The sequence below is a fragment of the Centrocercus urophasianus genome, unplaced genomic scaffold (assembly GCF_019232065.1).
Source record: "Centrocercus urophasianus isolate 14NV4802_14NV808 unplaced genomic scaffold, USGS_Curo_1.0 seq_5, whole genome shotgun sequence".
Classification (NCBI taxonomy): Eukaryota; Metazoa; Chordata; class Aves; order Galliformes; family Phasianidae; genus Centrocercus; species Centrocercus urophasianus.
In genome coordinates this window covers 412,619-432,844 of record NW_024885088.1, presented here as the reverse complement: position 1 = coordinate 432,844, position 20,226 = coordinate 412,619, and the positions used below count along the sequence as shown (strand labels likewise).

The following is a 20,226-nucleotide window of genomic DNA, read 5'->3' as shown; positions in this document are numbered from 1 at the left end:
ACTGTTAACATACCAGTGGAAGTAGCCTGGCTGAAGACTAGACTTCAATTAATGCTCAGAAAAAACTGAGTAAATTAACCATGCTCATTCCATAATTGGGTTCATCTCTGAAAACAGGAAAGCAAAAAAATTATGACTGTGTTCAGCACTTGGGAAGGTGACAAACATCAACAGTAAGTGAAATTTAAGATGCTACTGTAACTAAACAGGACACCTGGTGTCACAACTCTCAGCTTTTAATAGCTGAAAGGAGGTGAAAATCAGTTTATTCATCATTTCAGAAGACAAAGTGCTACAAAATTTTACTTTTTAAATAACATTATTACAAGAAAGCTAACTGTTATTGCCCATTATTACATTGGTCATCAATTTCTTTCTTAAGATCCTGTCATCAGTTTTCTATACTTTTCAAACAACCTTTCAGCATTTGCAATGAAGACTTCCATGTTTGCCAAGACTTAACCTGTGTTTGGAAAATTTCATCCAGCATAGCTATTTCCAGAAGGCGAAGGGACAATTTTTTTGCTCACTATTAATTGCTAATCTTTTTAGCAATGATGCACCAGTGTGGGCTCAGAACTTTCTCAGTGTATTTTTTTGTTGCAGAGATTGGCATTAGCACGCCCAAATTTTGGCAATTTGAAGAATACGCAAATTGAAAGCCTGAAGATGACTTTAGTTTGTGATAAAGCTCAGAATTTTAACTTCAGCTGAACTCTCTGAAAGACTCCCAGATTCTGTATGGGCTCTTAATGTGGCCACTATCAGATGCCAGTATATTTCAGCATCTGAACTGATGCATCAGATTATTTTTTGTTGTTGTTATTACAGTTTACAAGTGAATAAGTTTGCAAGTGAAAAAGGAAAAATATACAGGGACAGACTTTCCTAACTGTTCTTTTTTGAGCTGAAAATTGTAAACCAGAAGTCTAAGAAATAGAATCTGTTGTCAGAAAACTTATATAGCTTAAAAAATAGGTATCTGAAAACAAACAAAGATAAAGCAGTGAAAACTGTTGGACTGGAAAGATACACTGTGATTATGAGAGAAATGAAGGGTGATAAATGAGTATTTCAGGAATACGATCACCCCAAAGAGAAAACATATTGTTCCTTTGTTCCAAATGATGACAGTTCACAATCTCATCCTCCAGATCCAACTGTCAAAATCAACTTATATCTGCATCACAAAAGTAGATAAGCACTCTCCAGTCTAAGGTAATGCTTGGGAAAAAGAAGGAAGCGTATCAACTCCTCCCACTATCTCTGCTTTTAAAAATACTACATAAAATGTCATGCCTCCCAATTGTTTATTGTCTTCACATGAAGCTTCAAGGAATCATTTCACTTGAATGTCATTTCAGACTGTCATTTGCATCTCAATTTTGATTTATTTTGCAAAATGCAGCATGGCTACGATCCTTCGAATTGCAGCCTTCCTAAACTGGGAACATCCTTTCTTGCTTACCCAAGAAATAAAATATTCAATTGAAATTGAGTATCATCAGAAAGTTTCTTTTCCACACAACTGTACCGACAAACCAGCATTAGGACTTGCTCTGCAACCTGAGAGTATTAACGGCAGAGGAAGGTTTTCAAAAAGATAGACAGTATTTGCAGAAATCTGTTTAGATACTGCTTAGCTATATAGAATATTGACATGACAAAGTGACTGAGTTTTAAGTAGGTCGTCATTATCAAGCTACTAATCCACTCCTGCTATGCCATTGCCAATCATACTGGAATGGAAAAGTTGTTGGGGAAGATAATTCAGAGAGTGGTTGATGCCATTTCAAAGGTTTTTTCTTCATTCTACAAATGATGGATATGGAAGATTATAGGAGGTTCCCTTGCTTCATCTGTGTCTCAGCTGCTACTCAGACATGTCTTATTTTTTGTTTTCCCAGCCTCTTTCAGCTCTACATCAACAGAATATGCTATTACTTCATCACACTTCAGGTTCTTTTGAATCATTTTGGACCTTTCACTGCCACTTGCCAGCATGGAAGGATGGTCAGTGCCAGGACTTCCCCACAGCTCTTGCTTGGCCAAAGGCATGCAAGATGACTAGCGTATTTCTGGAGCTGATCCTACTGAAAGGAACGGCATCTCTGTTGCACTTCGGAAACATTGGCTCTTAGTCCTAAAGTACATTCTGGCAAGCCTGATTGCCTCCAGAACATCTGCGATCACCACCAGTCATCTGCTGAGCAGTGGCGGGCATACATGGGCACTCTCTTGGGTGCCAAGCTCATTTCCACCCCATTCACCTTCTGTACATTAAATACAGCAGCAGAGTAGAAAGCCTGGGGCCAAACAGAAATGGTCCCACAGCCATAACTAGTGCCTGTGGCTCAAATCCTCAATTCTGAGTGAAGCAATGTGCAATTTGAGGCAGTTTATTTCTCTGAGGTTGCCTTTTGTATTATATTGTTTATTTACTGCATTGGAAAGCAAGGTAATATTTTATAGATTATTTAGCAAGGTAATATTTTATAGATTATTTCTCATCACGGCCTCAGCTTTTAGCACCTTGCCTTCTGTGCAAAAGTGATTATCCTTTCCCAGCCTCAGCTCCATTCCCACCAACTCACAACCCTCTCATAAGACCTCTTTCTCCTAACAGTCTGAAGTCCACAAATTTCTTCTCTGCCATTAGAACTGGGAAATCTACTGAATGAAAGGATAATTTAAGGTTTTGTAAACAATGAATAACAGAAAACTGCAAAAATTTTCTTAACAGGAAGTAAATTTTGACCTGTTTTCAGGTAGGGTTAGATATAAGAATCGCTGTTGTGATGTATACCCACAGAAACTCTGCTTCAAAAATGTATTCTCTGATGTGGAGATGGGGAAGGGATGAAATATAAATGAAAAAGCTATAAAATCTAGGAGCACGGATTCGAATAAGATAGAGATACAATGGGAGCTTGGATCTTGGTCATTCACGCTGCTGCTCCTTCAGCCCATCAAACTGACTGCTGATGTGAACTTCTTCTAAGTACATGCAATGATAGAATGATGTAGTGATACCTCCATTCTGACTTGCACTGCATACAGATGGATGTACCTGTTCTGTTGTCACTAAAACCTCCTACAAGGACTGCATGATGTTGTGATGGTGCTGCCATGGTAAGAGTGGCTCCAAGCATTTGATGCAGCCCTTCCCTTCTGGGAGACGTTTTGTGGGAAAGGAATAACTGAGCATAACCTGCTGACCACAGGTATTTGAAAGGAGAAAGAGATCATTGACTTCAGCTGACTGCAGCTCTACTGTTCATCCTTAGGCAAATATTCAGCTAAGGAATCCTACAAAAGCACACATCAACAGCTCCATGTCCTTCTTGCCCATATCAACTGCTTACCTCTTTTTCTACAAAGAAGTTAATGACTTCTGCATGGAAAGGAGGCAGGTTCCAAGAATCCCTGCTGCACTGAGGTTTTAATCCTGGTCCAAAAGATGACAGGATGGTGCACCTTTCAACAGACAGGGACAGTGATCTGTCCTGGGCCTGTTTGTGAGACAACCTCAGCCACTGCTGTCCCCTGCAGAAACATCCTTATCAAGGTTAAGAAGCACAGGGGGCAAAAGTTCCCAGTGAAAAGTGCTCAGAATAAAGACATCTGGCAGTGCCACATTGCTGCCAAACCTGTGGGTACAGCTGGGAGCAAGTACAGAAAACTTTTGAGAGTAAAATAAAGGAGTTCCAGCATTCTCACAAAGATATCAGAAAAGGATGCATCCATCCTCAGGGATGTATAAAGGTTATAAGTGAGGATTGTTCAGAGCAAAAAGGCAAGATACAACAAGCAAGAAAGGCCATTAATCCTGGAAAGAAGGTCTCAATCCTGACAATGTAAAATTCTTCCATTTCTTCAAGAGAGCTTTAATCCAGCAGAATAAAATCATACATAAACAGAGTGAAAATATGATGCAACCTCATATCAAACCCTAAAAAATCCCTGCATTTGTAATTTCCATTATTACTCAAGTCAAGCTGGGACCCATTTATTTGCTGTTTAGCACTTTGCATGGGTTACAGGCTATGGGATTTTCTTCTGTCTGTTGGACTAGCGGTAAGGAGCAGGATGCAGAAGTTAAATGTAAACTACCCTAGGCATAGCTATGCTGTAAACCACTGGCAGGTAAGTGGCATCACTTCCCTGGATTTACACACATCCATAAAAATATAATTTGATGACTTAAAGGTACTGAAAGCGTTGCCATTGTTTATACTTTTATGAGCATGCATTTCTAGCTGAAGAAATACTCCATATATATTTGTTTACCTGCACTATACATCCCTTTGAACTCAGTCTCTACACACCTGTGTATAAATTATTGGGCTTCTAAATCCTGTTCCTATTTTTAAATTCAAATAAATACAGACAATCTCATTTAAATGTTATATCATAGGCTAATGTGTGGAGATTTTTTCTGTCTTAGGATATGTAGCAAAACTAACTTATACTCAAACAGTATGGTTCATGAAGTCTATGGGGAATTTTAGGCAGGAGGAAATACTCAACATCCTTACAGTAAGTATTTAACACCTCATCACCTTTGGCTCATTTGGTTACCACAGCATTTGAAATGCATATCTGTTCAGTGAACTCATTCTCAGCTGTAGCTGCAGGGAGAAAAAAATACAATCAGTCCAAAAAACAAGATCTTCAGACATATACACTAAATAAAAACAACACTGAAAGATCTTCCCCTCAAAACCTTACTAAACCTTGAATCTTAGCAGCCTTATAAACTATTTTCCAATGCAGAGATGGTCAGGCAATCCTAACTGTTGGATGTGCAAAGAAAAAAAAACCAAACAGATTACTATATTCTTCCCTGAAATCTAAGAAAACCCAGCTCCTTCTGAAATTATTGAGAGATATACAGATAATCAAGATTCAAGCACTGTGAGATACTAGAGTTTTTTTTAAACATTAGTATATAATTCATCACCATATTGCTTACATCCACCCATGCAAAATGCCCACTGGATCAGGCTCTCCCACACATAAAAATATTTAACTAGGTAAGACTTTCCTCATCAACTGAAATCATAAAACTTTAATTCAGGGTTCAAACTCAAACCCACCTTCCTCACTCTCTCATATACATAAAAAGTAAACAAATGTCTAGAAAGAAATTGGTTAGTATGCAGCCCCTGGAAACCATGGAGACTTCTGTTATGAGTCTGTGAGCTTTCATGATGAACCTCAAATTAAAACTGAAATTATGTAACACTGCCATGCCACTCCAAAAAAGTACTGTTTATATCCATTATAACTACTCATGTTTTCTCTCTACCCCCATTTGCAACCTGCTCACTTTTGTCTTTCCTAAATGAGTGTCATTCAATTTGATGGAAAGTTTGTAGGATGAGGAATAAAAATCTCTGGATTGCGTTTTTAGGTTATATGATATGTTCAAATAGAGTACCAAGCTTCAATGCGAAGTTATGGCTTTATTTCCTTCCCTTAGGATGCTGGAGGGTTATTTATTTCTTTATTTATTTTTCTGTGTGTATGTTAACATTGTTATAATTTTGTAATAATAATAAAAAGAATGAAAATAAAGGTAAATCAGTTTGGAGGGTTTTTGTCATTCACTAACATAAACACATTTCATATTCTGTGAATAGAGAAATAACCTACAATGTTACTGACTGCTTACCTAACAAACTATAATGTTATTTACTCAAGGTTATTGTGGACCATAGTAAGCTAGCACATCCTTTTAAGAGCTGAGTAACAAAATAGCACTATTATTTTGCATAATAACTATTTAGCACCATCAGCCAGCTGAAGGATTTGCCTGTTTCCTTGTGGTGGTGATCTTACACAGTGAGTGCATCTTTCTGCAAGGTGTGGTCAAACAAGGAAATGCTCCTGATATGCAGAAGTCTCAATCCACCTGTGCTGCTCAGCACTGCGGTTCAGCAGCCAAAAATCTCTATGGGACTTAAGCTGAACACCATTTTTCTCCCTTAGTGTACCTCCAAAAAATCCTTATAATTTCAGTTCACAGTCACAAAGAATCACAGAATTACAGGGGTCAGAAGGGACCTCAAGAGATCACCAAAGTCCAACACCCCTGCTAAAGCAGATACCCTGCAAAGGGTTGCTCAGTTAGGTGTCCAGATGGGTACTGAGTATCTCCATAGAAGAAGACTCCACAACCTCTCTGTGTGCCCTGTTTCAGTGCTCCATCACCCTTACCATAAAGATGTGCTTCTGCATGCTTGTATGGAACTTCCCATGTTCACATTTTAGGCCACTGCTCCTTGCCCTACCACTACACACCACTAAGAAGAACCTGGTTGCATCTATTTGCCTTCCACTTTACTGAAGATATTTATAAACATTTATCAGATCTCCTCTCAGTCTTCTTTTCCTGAGGTTGAACAGAGCCAGGTTACTCAGCCTTTCCTATACAGGAGATGCTCCAGGCCTTAATCACCTTTGTCGCCTTCTGCTGGACTCCTTGCAGGAGATCCCTGTCTTTTTGAACTGGGGAGCCCAGAACTGGACGTGCTACACTAAATGTGGCCTCACCAGGTCAGAGTAGAGGTCAGCTCCATCTACATGTTTCACTTACTGAATCTTGCTTTTCCCCAAGTGGTAGATGGGCCAGGAAAATTTTCTCTTCTCTTTTAAACCCATTCAGAGTCATTCAGGGGCTTGTGATGAAAAGGATACACAGCTCAGCAAGGTCAAGTACACACCTCACACCTACATAAGGATCATCTATTTCTTCCAGATACTTCATACCTAACAGAATTGGAGTGATTTAAAGGAAACACTGGAAAAATGAAGTGATTAACAATCAAAATACAACAGGCATCCCTTGATAGCAAAGTATTTGATCATAATAAACCAAGGATCTGCATTGATGTCAGAGGAAGAAGGAAGTCAAGAGGCAGCTTTCCTCTGAAAGTACACTATATCCCTATGTCTTCCTAACAGAAATGACAAATGAGACATTCATAATACTGCATTTATTTTTCCTTCTTTTACCAGGACATTTATGAATGCCTGACTGAGCTGGATCAATATTTTCAGTTAGCAGAAAATCTGATTCCTTTGAAACTTAGTATTTCAGCTAGGTTAAATGATTGCTAGGAATCAGAAGAGTAACCTAGGTATCTGTTCAGCAAAAATAAATAAATAAATAGTTTCTGAAACAGAGCTTTTTTTATTTTTATCATTCAAAGCTGTAGCAAATTGACATGGTTACAGATTTAAATTAGGCGAAGTCACACATGAAACATTTATGTATATATTAAGCAAAATGGGAAAACCTATGAGAGAATATGGTAAATTATTATTCATCTGAAGCCTTCAAAATAAGAAAAGGCATATTCTTATTTAAACAGAAAACATAGGAAGGAGGTGACAGCATGATATTTTTTTGACTATTACTATGCCAGAGATCTTCAGATGTTCACAGCAGTCCAATTTGGTTTCAAAATCTACAGCCCTATAAAACATGGCATGGAACCTACCCTCCTTGCCCTCTCTCAACAAAATGAGCATAAGAGACTCCTTCTGAAAAACTGAGAAGTGTTTCTGCTTTTCATCTTTGTTTCCAACGAAAAAAATTCTCCCAAATTGCTGCTTTCCCATCAGTAACAGCATCCAAAGACACACTTCATAATCAACCGCTCTATGAAGAGAAAAGCTGGCTTGGGGCATGTAATAAGCCACTTCCTCCATTGTCCTTTAGATATTATTCCTAGAATTATTTCTTTTAGTGCCTTTACATGCCAATTAACGAAAAAAAAGAAAAAAGAAAAAAAAAAAAGAAAAACCAACCCACAGAACTCCACAGTACTTGATGCAAGAGCAGGTTAAGTACTAATCCTACTCCCATTTATGATATATTAGGCTTACCTATGGTGATGATGCCTGCTCCAAACAGCATCCCACAGTTTTTACATTACATCTGGTCTGTGTCATTTACATTTGTTGTATTCCAATCCTTGTTAACATACTTGAAATGATGCATCAACTGAGATGATGCTGGAAAAGCTGAGGTTCTGCTAGTGCATGACATCCACTTGTAACCAAGGATTTCACACACACATACAGACATATATGTGAGATTAGAAATGCAACAAAGATATGCACCAAGAAACCACCAGGAGTAGATTACACGATTCCTTAGCTGATTTGTTTAAAATACTTGCAATTCACACCTTCCTTTTAATTAAACCTTAAACAAACATTTAATTTGGGAACAGGACATTCTGTTGGTTACTTAAGCCTGCATTAATGAGCTGCAATGGCACCTCCACATTCACAAGCACATGCTCTCGTAAAATTGGCTTTGCCTGCATTTTTGTGCTATTCATCATGGAATCAACAGGCAAAAATCAGCTGGATCTCACTGTATTTGGACAACCCTAAGCACCACAACTAAATCACTGCAGGTCTGTTTGCAGTGGCATTGCAAGGGAGCACAGTGACACAATAGATTCACCAGAACACAGTACCTGGTCAGTAGCGGGAATCGACTCCCATCTACGCTTCAGCAAGTACAGAGATTTCCGGCTCATGGTTTTGAATCTGCTCTAGAGGCTTTTCACACTCAAGAAAAAGGCTTCTTCCGAAACAGTGCTGAGAACCTTATTTCTGACTCCTCTGCTTCATGGCTGTAGACGGCAGAGCTCCCCGACGTACAGAAGTTTTGAAAGCTGCAGGGTTCAGACCGTTTTTTTCCCAATCTTCCTCCGTTTCTTTAAAGCATCTGTCTCCTTATAGTGCCATGACAAAGGGAATCAGGCGAGATAGTGAAAAGCCTAGCTTTCACTGACGAATTACCTCGCAGAAGCATGAAGTAGGTAGACAACACCAGACGCACTCAATCTGAAAATAGCTGTTGCTTAGGAACTGGAGGGGTAAAACGCAGCACCTCAGATATATAATTGAGAGCTTTTTATATTTAAAGAGAATTAAAAACACTGGACCTTACTGTTTCTCTCCTGATCACCATCCCTTTATGATGCTGGAAGAACGATCACTCGATTCCACTGAATCCTGGGGCTACGCCTACATCTTCAGCAAGCCAAACAAGGCTTGATGACAGAGCAGCAAACAACTCCCATGCATTCAAGGTCCTTGAAAATGGCTGCAGAATGTGTATTGTGGATGCCACTTGAAGTACCGTTGAATAATTAAAATACAGTTTGCCTAATTGCCAAGAATTGATTCTAGTAGTCAAATTTTCTTTTTACATGTACTGACATTAGAAATAAACATGGATATTTTCCCCTTGCACAAGTTAGATGATGTGTTTTATATACAGAAAGACTTCCTTAGGTGAGGTAAAAATTCCTAAGCATTTAGGAATTTTTCAAATTTGGAATTCTAGTTCTGAAGTTTTAGTTGTGGATCTCAATCAGTCTTAATCTTAAAATTCAAGCATGCAACATAATAAAATCCACTTTGCACTTTCTGCATGATATCACATCTAGAGAATAAGCTTTTCACAGGAAGAATTAACAGCAGGAAGTCTTATTTCTAGAGATTAAAAAATGAAGGAATAAATGAAGAGGTATGTACTGCCATTTACTCTTTTTAAATCAACATGCAATTCACACTAGCAGTTTTAAAGAAAAGTTATTTTAACTGAAAACACATGCTTACAACTATACAAGGGCTGCTCTGAAGGTAACGCCTCCTATTTTACCACATTGGCTCATAATGTCAGAGGCGGATGTAGCAGAGGTTGAACCTTCCAACCAATATCCTGTGGCACCTTGTTGCTGTGCGAGAGATGAAAGCAGAGAGGCAGTCTGACAAAATACTGTCTGAAATGGAAATGTGTGTGAAGCAAAGGTGTGACACTGAATTCTACCATACAGGAAAAATGCAAGCCAGTGACATTCATCAACGCCCTCCTGAATGTTCATGGAGACCAAACAGTGGATGTGAGCACAGTGAGGTGGTAGGTGATGTGTTTTGAACCAATACAAGGCTGAAGATGACAATTTCCTAGATCAGAGTATTAATCAGTAACCACTACTAGCTGGAGTCAAAAGGGCAGTCCATGGAGAGGCAACATGGGAATTCCCCATCAAAGAAAAAGTTCAAGACATAGTCCTTGGTGGGTAAAGTGATGTTCACTGTCTTCTAGGTTAGGAAAGGGTTGATCATTCTGGATTTCCTGGAAACCTTACCAAACCATCAGCTCTGACACTGACTAAACCCAAGGCTCAAACTTTCAGTCAGGAAAGAAGACAATCTTTCTCTGGCAACATGATAACACCAGGCCCCGCACCAGTTTGAAGACCATGAAGCACACTGCCAATCTTGGCTGGACTGTCCTACCACACCCACTGAACAGTCTGGATTTGGTGCCTTCTGCCTTCTGTCTGTTGGGGCTAGTGAAAAATGGACTGTGTGAGCCACATTTTCCTAGCAATGATACTGTCACAGAAGCTGTGAAACAGTGGATCACTTCTGCTGGTGCAGATTTTTATGAGCGTGACACGAAGGCTCTTGTTCATCACTGGCAAAAAATGCATAGCTAATGGTGGTGACTATGTTGGAAAATTGCATTTTGTAGCTGAGAACTTGGTCTACCAAACAGTGCTATTGTGCTCTTTCTAACTGTTTCCATGGAAATAAATACAACGCATTATTTTCAGAGTGATCTCTGTACTTATGTGTGCAATCTCTAATGGACTCAGCGAGGCACTGGTGTGGAAGTCAGGAGAAAGTTACTTTTTTACTTGTTCCATACATTCTACTGAATCACAGATGCTTATGAGGAGACAAACTCCTGCAAATAGAAATTCCTAAAGGATTAAGACTGACATCCAGTGCTACCTGTAACTCTTTCAGTTTGCTACAAGCAGAAAAATAAACATATTTTCGAAATGGTTCATTAAGAACTATGACATGCACTAGAATATTTTCCTTTTATATTTCAAACATAAACCATAGAAAATCTACTAGTTCTAAAACAAATCATGACAGGATTAGAGTTCTACTTAATGAGTCTAGGTAGAATAATCTGATGAGTTTACATGTGAATTTTAATTTTACATTATGGTAACCCAGTAGTTCCACTTGCTTTCAAGTGATGTTGCTAACACACACACAGGTGGCTCCCTAAGATGTGTCTTCCCACTTTCCTCATAAGATTTAAAGGATCACTGAAGACCAAGAGAATCCACACCCCCTTTCTTCTCCTGTTGTTACTTGCCCAGTCACTGGCCAATAAACACCTCTCAGTTTCCAAGTCCCATTTTTCTGCTGGAGGAAAGATCCTCAGACCTAGGGAAACCCCACAAGCAGTGACAGGACAGTTCCCACACGCAATTTCCAGTCCATCTCGAAAGAAAATTACTCACCTTATTTTTTAAACAGGACCTTGTTAAACAAAGGGTAAGTTTACTAAGGATAGAAATTGGAAACAATGCAACTGAATCACAAAAGGATTAAACCTCCTATCTTTTATGTTGTATGTAAAAATTGTCCTCAACTTTTTCTCACCTTCAAAGAAATTATGTTTAACATTTGCTATCATAAGACAGTTTTCATAGTCATATAAGTAAGTCTGAAGCTGTAGTACAATGAAACAAACCTCTTTTTGCTCCACTACTGAAAATCTTCTCGTTATTTCCTGTGACAGAGTATTATGACACCACATGCTGCTTAGAGAGCTTGGATCCCTTTTTTTTTTCCCCTCGTCTTATTCAAGATCCCGTAACATTTCTGTGGCATATACTGATTGACAGATTTACAACATTCTTCCAAGATTTATAATACTTTGTAGAAGTTTGGAAAGCACCCACACATGGAAAAAATGAAATAAAAGAGTACTGAGAAATAACTTGATCAAAACTATGTACTTAAAGATGAATACCTACACAGATTTTCAGAGCACCATAGAACCATAGAATGGCTTGGATAGGAAAGGACCTACCTCAAAGATCATATAGTTTCAGTCTCCATGCCAAAAACAGAGCTGTCAACCACTAAATCAGGCATTAGATCAGATTGCCCATGGCCCCATCCAACCTGGGCTTGAACACCTCCTGGGACAGGGCAATCACAACCTCTCTGAACAACTTGTTCCAACACCTCACCACCCTTTCAGTGAAAAATTCACTCCCTAATCTAAATCTCCCCTCTCTGAGTTTAAACCGTCCTACCACTATCTACCTGTGTAAAAAGTTTATTTTCCTCCTCCAGTTTTCTTCAGTTTTGAAGGAACACACTTTCAGGGGTTACCATGACATAACAGTTTTGAAAAGTTCTCAAACAACTGGATAGAATTTACTGAAATTTCTATCTTTCCATCACAAACTAGCTTGCTGTTATGGGAAAAATCAGCTCTTAATCCACCTTATACTGTATAATGAAATGCTAAACATCCTGCAAATTTCAAGATGGATTTGAAGTAAGATGTGAGGCAGAAGACTAAAAATCTTAGGGAAAAAAATGTAGAATTCTACAATCACAAGGGCAAGAAAGTAAAAGGATGGTTTAGTAAAAGAGCTCTGCACTGGAAACAGCAAACCGTGTATATTAACAAAACATGTAGCAGCTTTCAGATTCATATACAATATTTTGTCAATAAAAAGGCTGCTTCTCCAGTGATTTTTGCAAGGGAGAAGATGAAGGATACTCCAATAACTACCCTATTGAAATTAAGGCTGCAAATAGCCAGGTAGCTTCATAGCAGCAGGGCTTGTTTATTATCTATTTAGACTTAGATGTTCACAAATCTTTCATCTGAAAAGCAGATCTAAAATACAGAAGCCCTAATAGCGTATGTACATAATTTCAGTACCAGACGGGAGATACTGCTTTTCCCAAGCATGAAAATTCATGAGCATCATATTAGTAGCAGTATCTCCCTTGCAGTAATTCTAATTCTACAGATAATTGTAAAGAGTTTCAGCGTGATGCTATTAACCGTAATAGCATAACTTCCTTTCAGCGATGAGTCAACAGCAAACCAGCAGCTACGCATAGTTTCCCCCCACCACCCTGTACAGTTCTAACACCACTAATCCCTTTATTATTGAAGAAGATGAGAAAGCCATCCAAGTTTTACAAGTTTGTCAGGATTTTTTGAAAGAACACACTTTATTTGAAATTGCATTCCTTTGTGTTGCTATTTTGATGAATATAGTAAGGTAAGAAATGCTTTTCAGCACATGTGATACATCTTTCTGGTACTAAAATAAACTTCTTTCTGCTGTAATACTCGGCTCTGCTTGATTCAACTGCTTGGATTAGAGCTCAGAAATTACAGTAGAGAAAGCTATGACAGTTTTATACTTTTTTTCTACTGATTCAATCTTTCACATATTAATAAAATGAACAATTCTATCAATCTTAGAAAACCTGCTTGAATACCTCAGACTTACAAAAAGAAATACACAATATCAAGTAACTGACCTGTGATCCTCTGGGTCCTCGTTTGTGATCCCATTCAGAATGTCCCATGAGCTAAAAATAAATCACAAAGAAAAGCACAGGTAAGTGATAAATTGCACCAATTCGCTTTGAAACATTCATGCTTTGATGTTCATCAAAAATTTCCTTTGAGAGGAAAAAAAAAAATCTTTTATGATTTAATTCACACTGCTTTTAGCTTCATGATGAGAGTGAGAAGTCTTCGGAGGTGTCACTGTAAGTTTGTACCTGTACGGTCAAATCACATCGAGCATCACCATGAGCACGACACTGCTCGTGCCAATAAAATTTCCACTGTCAGATTCAGTGTTTGCCAAATGTTTGCAGTAAAACTGGCAAAAGGAGAGCTGACATTTCAATGAGATCACCAAATCCAGTGGACTCTTTGTTAAGTCGCAGTGTATTTTTTTTTATACCAGGAATGAAAATCAGTGACAGCTTTAATTTTGTTTCACCACTGAATTATTCTAGAACTTCTCAAGGTAATAAATGAGTAGAGGTACATCCTCAAAAGGAAAGTTGGGAGTCACTGCATAACAGGAAAGTAAAGACAGGGTATAGAGATGATGATTCTTGTGGAAATTATGAAGATGTGATGGTAGTACGCGGCTCTCGAGTTAAAGAGAAGAGAAGCATTAATTACAGCCCAACTTAAGCTCTCAAATCCTCTGCAAAGTACTTCAGCAGGCTGTGTTGTGAAAAGTATTCAGGTGTTGAACTGTGTAAGATGGACCCCAGCAGAAAAGAGTCTTCATCTTTTTCTATTACACTTCATGATATACTTCATACACCTTTATACAATTCATAATGATGTAAGGGGAAATTTTTTACTGAGAAGTGATGTGCTGGAACAGGTTGCCGGGTGAGGCTGTAGATGCTCCGTCCCTGCAGGTGTTCAAGGCTAGGTTGGATGGGGCCCTGGGCAATCTGATCTAGCATTACCACCTGGCAGCCATGCCCGTGGCAGGGGGTTGGGACTCGATGATCCTTGAGGTTCCTTCCAATCCAACCCATTCTATGATCTTATGATAACAGTAAAATAATACAGACACTCACTCTCTTTCTCTAATCAGCATACAGTTTGTATACATTTGTTCTTTCCACAGGAATGATGAGGGAACAGAAAAGAGAAGATATGCAGTAGGTTTCATTACTTCTATATGTACCTGCAGGTTACGTGCAAACGTGAACTACTGACACCAAAGCTATTCTCAAGCCTGACAAAAAACCTAGGAAGGCCCCAGCGAGTGACCAGGCACAGTGTGGTGCTGCCCAAGCTGTCCAGCACAAAGGTCGTACTTCTCCGTGTTCTGCCAACACACATGCCAGCCCAGGAGCTCACTGTTCCTCAGTTGCCTAGGGATATCTTCTGGGTAAGCTTTGCTTTACCCAGAAAAGCACAGACTAATGCAAATATTAAACTACAGTGATGACAACAGGAGGGTTAATATGACACTCAGTGACTTACAGTTGTAAGCATTTTCTTATTCCTTTCCCCTCCCCCAGAATTCCTTCGTAAAGGAAATGCCTTCTTCCACATCAGAGGTAAGCAAAGAGATTTACAACCTATGCTTATTGCAAAACATTCATCCTAAGACAAAAGAGACTAAAAATACTTTTGAAAAAAGACGAAAGGCAGAGACATCTCATATGAAATCTCTATCTTCTCCATCAACTGTTTTTAGCCACCTTCTTTTCTGTAACTTACTACATATAACTGCCCACTCCCATAATTTGAGATAAACTAGCCACACAGGTAAGTATCAAAGATCAGAAGTTTCATGCTGTAAAAAAACCCAAACTAATACAGCCTTATGACTAACCTTGTTTTAATGCAATTGTTTTCCTTTCTCATATTCTGTTGGTGAAAATACTGGCTGTGTCAGGTTTCCTGACAGTTTCTCCATACTGTAGTGTTTGCTCATCTCTGTATTAAACAGAGCTTTGATGTTTATGAAAGCTGACCTCTTGGTAAACGATCAGTATGGAAAAGATACAAGAGATGCATTCAATAAAGGCTATGTGCCTCACAGTATTTCTGCTCAGACCCTCATACCTATGCTGCCTCTCTGTCTCCTGCACATCTGCACCAACATCTCTTCCGTTTCAGTTCCTCAGCCCCCACACCTTCAGGGGAAGTGGTATCCGCCTTTTTGATTTGCTTGGCTGAAGAAAAAGTAATTTGGCATGAAGCTGACCACCTGCTACTTCCAGTATGATAAAGGATATCTTTACCAATAATGTTAACAATGAACACAAAATAGATGCCATTTCACAGTTAAGAAAAAAGGCATAATGCTACAGGTCTGACTGTGGTTGTTGTGGTTCTCTCATAGACACTTGTAAGCACGTATCACACCCTCAAAAAACAACTCAGCATGAGATCCCACTGCAAGGGTTTTTATGCTCCTATCCTCACCAAGTCCACAGTCTATTGAAGACCAAATGATGGCCTAACTAACACCATGAAGATCAAGAAACACAGTTAAGTGTCACGCTCAGTTATGATTTCCATTGGAGGAGCTGGTAAGGTGGCTGCTGGTCCGGTAAGGCCCAGGGAACCAGGCTAATGTGCGGCAGAGGTGGTTACCTGTGACTACCACCAATCCTCAAGCTCACATCCAGACCTCTGCAACATGCAGTGACTTCAAGCACAACTCGTTCACCCCGTTCCTCAGTCACAGTCTGATGCTTCACATCTCGGACAGCTCCTGGAGCAATCTCCTGCAATTCCTTGACCTCACTACACCCCTGTTGTGCCTTGATGCTTCTGTGTCTTTCAAGGGCCTTTTGGTCAGGTCAAATAAGGCAGCTAAGATGATAGTCCATTGTCTCTAACAACTATTCCTTTCTCTACTTTTCAGCATTTAGCTACCAAAATCACTTACTGAAGAGAGGACAAAGTCACCAACGGGGTGACCTGTGATAAATGTATTGGGACCAGTAGAGCAACCCCTTGCTTATTTTGGCAATGAATCTGGTACTGTTTTATTAGCAAACTGCTACATCCATGAATCCATATTTCATTTAATTTCTCCACAAATGTGTCTTCATGGAATCAGATGTATTTGTATTTTTTGCTGATAGATCAATTGCCCCGAGTGTAAAAGAATTGCTACATCGTCGTCTCTCTTTAAATGTCACGTACTAAGCCAGTAACTTCTACTGAATATCCTCTGGTTGTTACCAGCTAAAATGAGGAACATAAAGAAGGAAAAGAGGAGTTCTGGCCTACTATGAGCTCTTGTCAACTCTAAACAGTTCTTAAGCATAGTAATAAAATATATGACTCTATAAAGTCAACATTTTTCCTCTGATTTTTGTAATCTACCAAAATTTGCTTGGCTTTAAAATACATTTCTTCCTCACACTCTAGAAAACAGTTTTCAAGTCATGCTAGAATGTTCTTGGCATATTTGCAATGGTTCACAGTAACCAAGGAGTGAAGGAAGAAAAAAAAAATATAGAGAACATTACACTTAACAGAATGGCTTCAATTTTTTAGACAGAAAACAAACATAAAACCATTGTAACAAAATCTCTATCAAGTCAACCTACAACAACCTACAGAGGTACAATTGCATAGGTATAACACCCTTTAGCTCAGTACGCCACACTGCGCTAAATGAATCAAAGAACTGTATGGGTTGGAAGGGACCTCTGGAAAGGCAGTTCATCTCTGCTGCTAAAGCAGGTTCCCTTGAGTGGATGACAAAGGAATGCATCCAGACAGGTTTTCAGTATCTCCAGAGAAAGGAGCTCCATGATCTCTCTGGCCACTCTGTTTCAGTGCTCTGTTACCTTCAAAATACCCTCACGTTCAGATAAAAATTCCTATGCTCCAGTTTCTGCCCATTGCCCCTGTTTTTGCTTCTGGCCACCACTGAAAAGAGCCTGGCATCATCCACTTAACTCCCCCTCATTAGATATTTATAAGCATTGATAGACCCCCTCTCAGCCTTCTCTTCTCCAGTCTGAACAGTCCCAGGTTTCTCAGCCCTTCCTCAGAAGGGAGATACTCCAGGTCCCTCATCATCGTTGTTGCCCTTTGGCCCCTGTCCAGAAGTTCCTTGTCTTTCCTGAAGAAAGGAGCCCAGAACTGGACACAGAACTCCAGATGTGGCCTTCCCAAGACAGAGTGGTGGAGTATCACCTCCCTCAATGCTCTTTTTAACACATCACAGGATACCACTGGCCTTCTTGGCCACAAGAGCACACTGTCAGCTCATGGCCAACCTGTTATCAACCAGAATGTCCAGGTTCTTCTCTGCAAAGCTCTTTTCCAGCTCCTTTCCTAAATCTGCACTTATGCATGCAGTTATTCCTCCCCAGGTTCAGACCCTATTTTCCCTTGCTGAATTTCATCAGGTCTCCGCCCAACTCTACAGCCTGTCCAGGTCTTGCTGAATGGCAGCACAGTCTTCTAGTTTGTTAGCCATAATGACAACAGTCAGAAACAGAGAGAACACACATAAACTACCTGAGTCTGAGTCAATCTTCTGAAACCAGAATATGAGCGGAAAAAAAGTATTTAATTGGTGTGTGCAAGTAAACAGAGAGGCAGACATAAAAGCACATTTGGAAGTAGAAGGATTTATTTTTATCACTAACAGAAGGGTTTGTTCCAGATCCTCCAATTTCCTCCCCAAACTACTAGGAATTGATTTGGTCCAGAGTCATGGTAAATGACTTCAGATTACTCAATTACTGACCATGCTGGAGTTAAGCATACCAGCAGCAGAAAAGGTAGGATAAAGCCAAAATCAAGCTCAAATATGCGGACATGAAGTTTATCTTGCTCAGAAGGCAAGCACCTACTTTGAATTTCATCCAAAACTGTCCTGGAAGCCTAGATCTGACAGTTTTAACTCAAAGAGAAAGGCAACTTTCAATAGCAAGAACAACTCCTGCACGTTCAAGAATGCTTGAAAAGATGGGCTCCATGGAAGCCAACTGGCTTGCTCTACCCTACAAATTAGCTAACAGGTCCATAGGGAAAACAGCCTCTCTCTCTCTCCTGGATCATGAGACATGAGGGTCAGGAATGGAGGAGGACAAGAATGGAAAGACCCTAACATCAAAATCATAGTCACAGAGAGAAAGAGGTGTGAAACAGAGCTAGTTCACTCTATATTTAAGGTGGAATCCTGTGCAGTAAAGTGAAGGTTTTTGGTTTTTTTCCTATAAACACTATGAAGTCTCCAGACTTTGTGGCTGTAAAACTAAAATCTGTATGCAAACCAGATGTACACTAGTGCAATTATACCTGCAAAGGAATAAGGAACAGTATGAGGGGCTGAGATACCTATGCTAAAGTAGAAAAATTAGCATCTTTGGCTCAGCTCTCACCTCTTTAAGTGCACTTCTATTTGGAGATTTAGTGAAACTCCCAGCATATGATTACATAAAAATCTCAACTTTCATTAAAATTCATAAACCATATTTCTAACCCTCTTCAGTACTAAAGAACTGCAGGCAAATGTGAACTAGGCATACTGCAAAAGATCTGAATAAATCAAAAGAGAAAGTGGAGAATGACGAATCAAATCTTCATAAACCTTTTTTTAGGTCTTGTTTTTCTCTTCATTGTCTTTTCTGGCCATGGTTTTAATTTTGGCACCTTTGAACTGGGAATACTACTAACTATGCTATGACATAAAAAAAAAAAAAAGATAGAAAAGGCATATTCTTAGTAACATAGCTTGTATAATTAGGTATAAATAACAGATGGGGGGAATAAAGCATTTAAAATATAAGCAGTTTCATATACATTATTAAGAAGGGGAAGGAAACCAGTAGCAGAATGCAACAGCGTTTGGAAACCACAGGTTTTTTGTTTTTTTTTTTTAATTTAAGTAAATATAATACTGAACAGAATTTTATTAGAGGGAATGAGCAAATCTTTTCATGTTAAGTATTTCTGAGAACCAGTGAAGCAGAAATACTTAATGTTTAATAGAGGACTTTAAACCAATTCAGAGCCTACTCTAATTCTATTCAGATTACAGAGTCTATTGCTCTGGAATTGTATTTGGCACACATTCACAAATACACAGTATTTTTACAGCTATGAAGATAATTAAATAGTGATGACTATGAAAGGTGAGTACAAAGCAGAGCGCAGGAATGCTAGAGAAACAGGTCCTCTGCCCCATCTGACTGCAAGCCAACCAGTCGGCATCCAATATTCTCTGGTGAACTGTCTGCAATACACAAATAGGATAACCCAAGCTCCTCAGAACAGCTGAGGACCTGGAAAAAACTGCCTTTTTATCACTCCTATTAGTATTCAGGACATGTAGCAGCAGTAAAATTAATTGCTGATGAACTTCTGAGAAGTCCTGGCTGGGTGTCAGCCAGCAATTTTAGGAGTTGCTTATACTTTGGGAACCAGTGTCCAGCAGCGCTAGATAGGAGCATCCAACCATTTTACAGGCTGGCACCTGGCCTCAACCTTTGCCAAAGAGCAGAGCCTGTATATAAACATGAGCATAACATCTTCCCTCTTTGGAAGAGATTTTGTTGAATGAGCATGTTGAGGATGTAAAACAGTGTCTCACTGTTGAGTTCTTTGACACTGCCTCCTTACAGCTCGCGCTGAATGCTGCACAGTCTGATGCATATTCTCTGACTGAATGGATATTAGCTACGCTTCGGTCTGGATCATATTTCCACCGGTAAAAAGAAACTATTTGTTAACAGCATGTAGGCACAAAATGTTCCCAATACATTTCTTCTCCAGTGACAAAAAAAAAAAAAAAAAAAAAAAAAAAAAAAAAAAAAAAA

General features: G+C 39.2%; 1 protein-coding gene across 1 annotated transcript in view; it reads right to left on the bottom strand.

Annotated features, from left to right (window-relative positions):
- The window catches only part of PDE3A (phosphodiesterase 3A), a 237,261-nt gene that overhangs the window by 71,223 nt on the left and 145,812 nt on the right, over window positions 1–20,226 (bottom strand). The window contains exon 2 of the mRNA XM_042835119.1: window positions 13,423–13,473. Coding sequence (XP_042691053.1) covers window positions 13,423–13,473 — 51 coding nt within the window. The remainder of the gene's footprint in view (window positions 1–13,422; window positions 13,474–20,226) is intronic.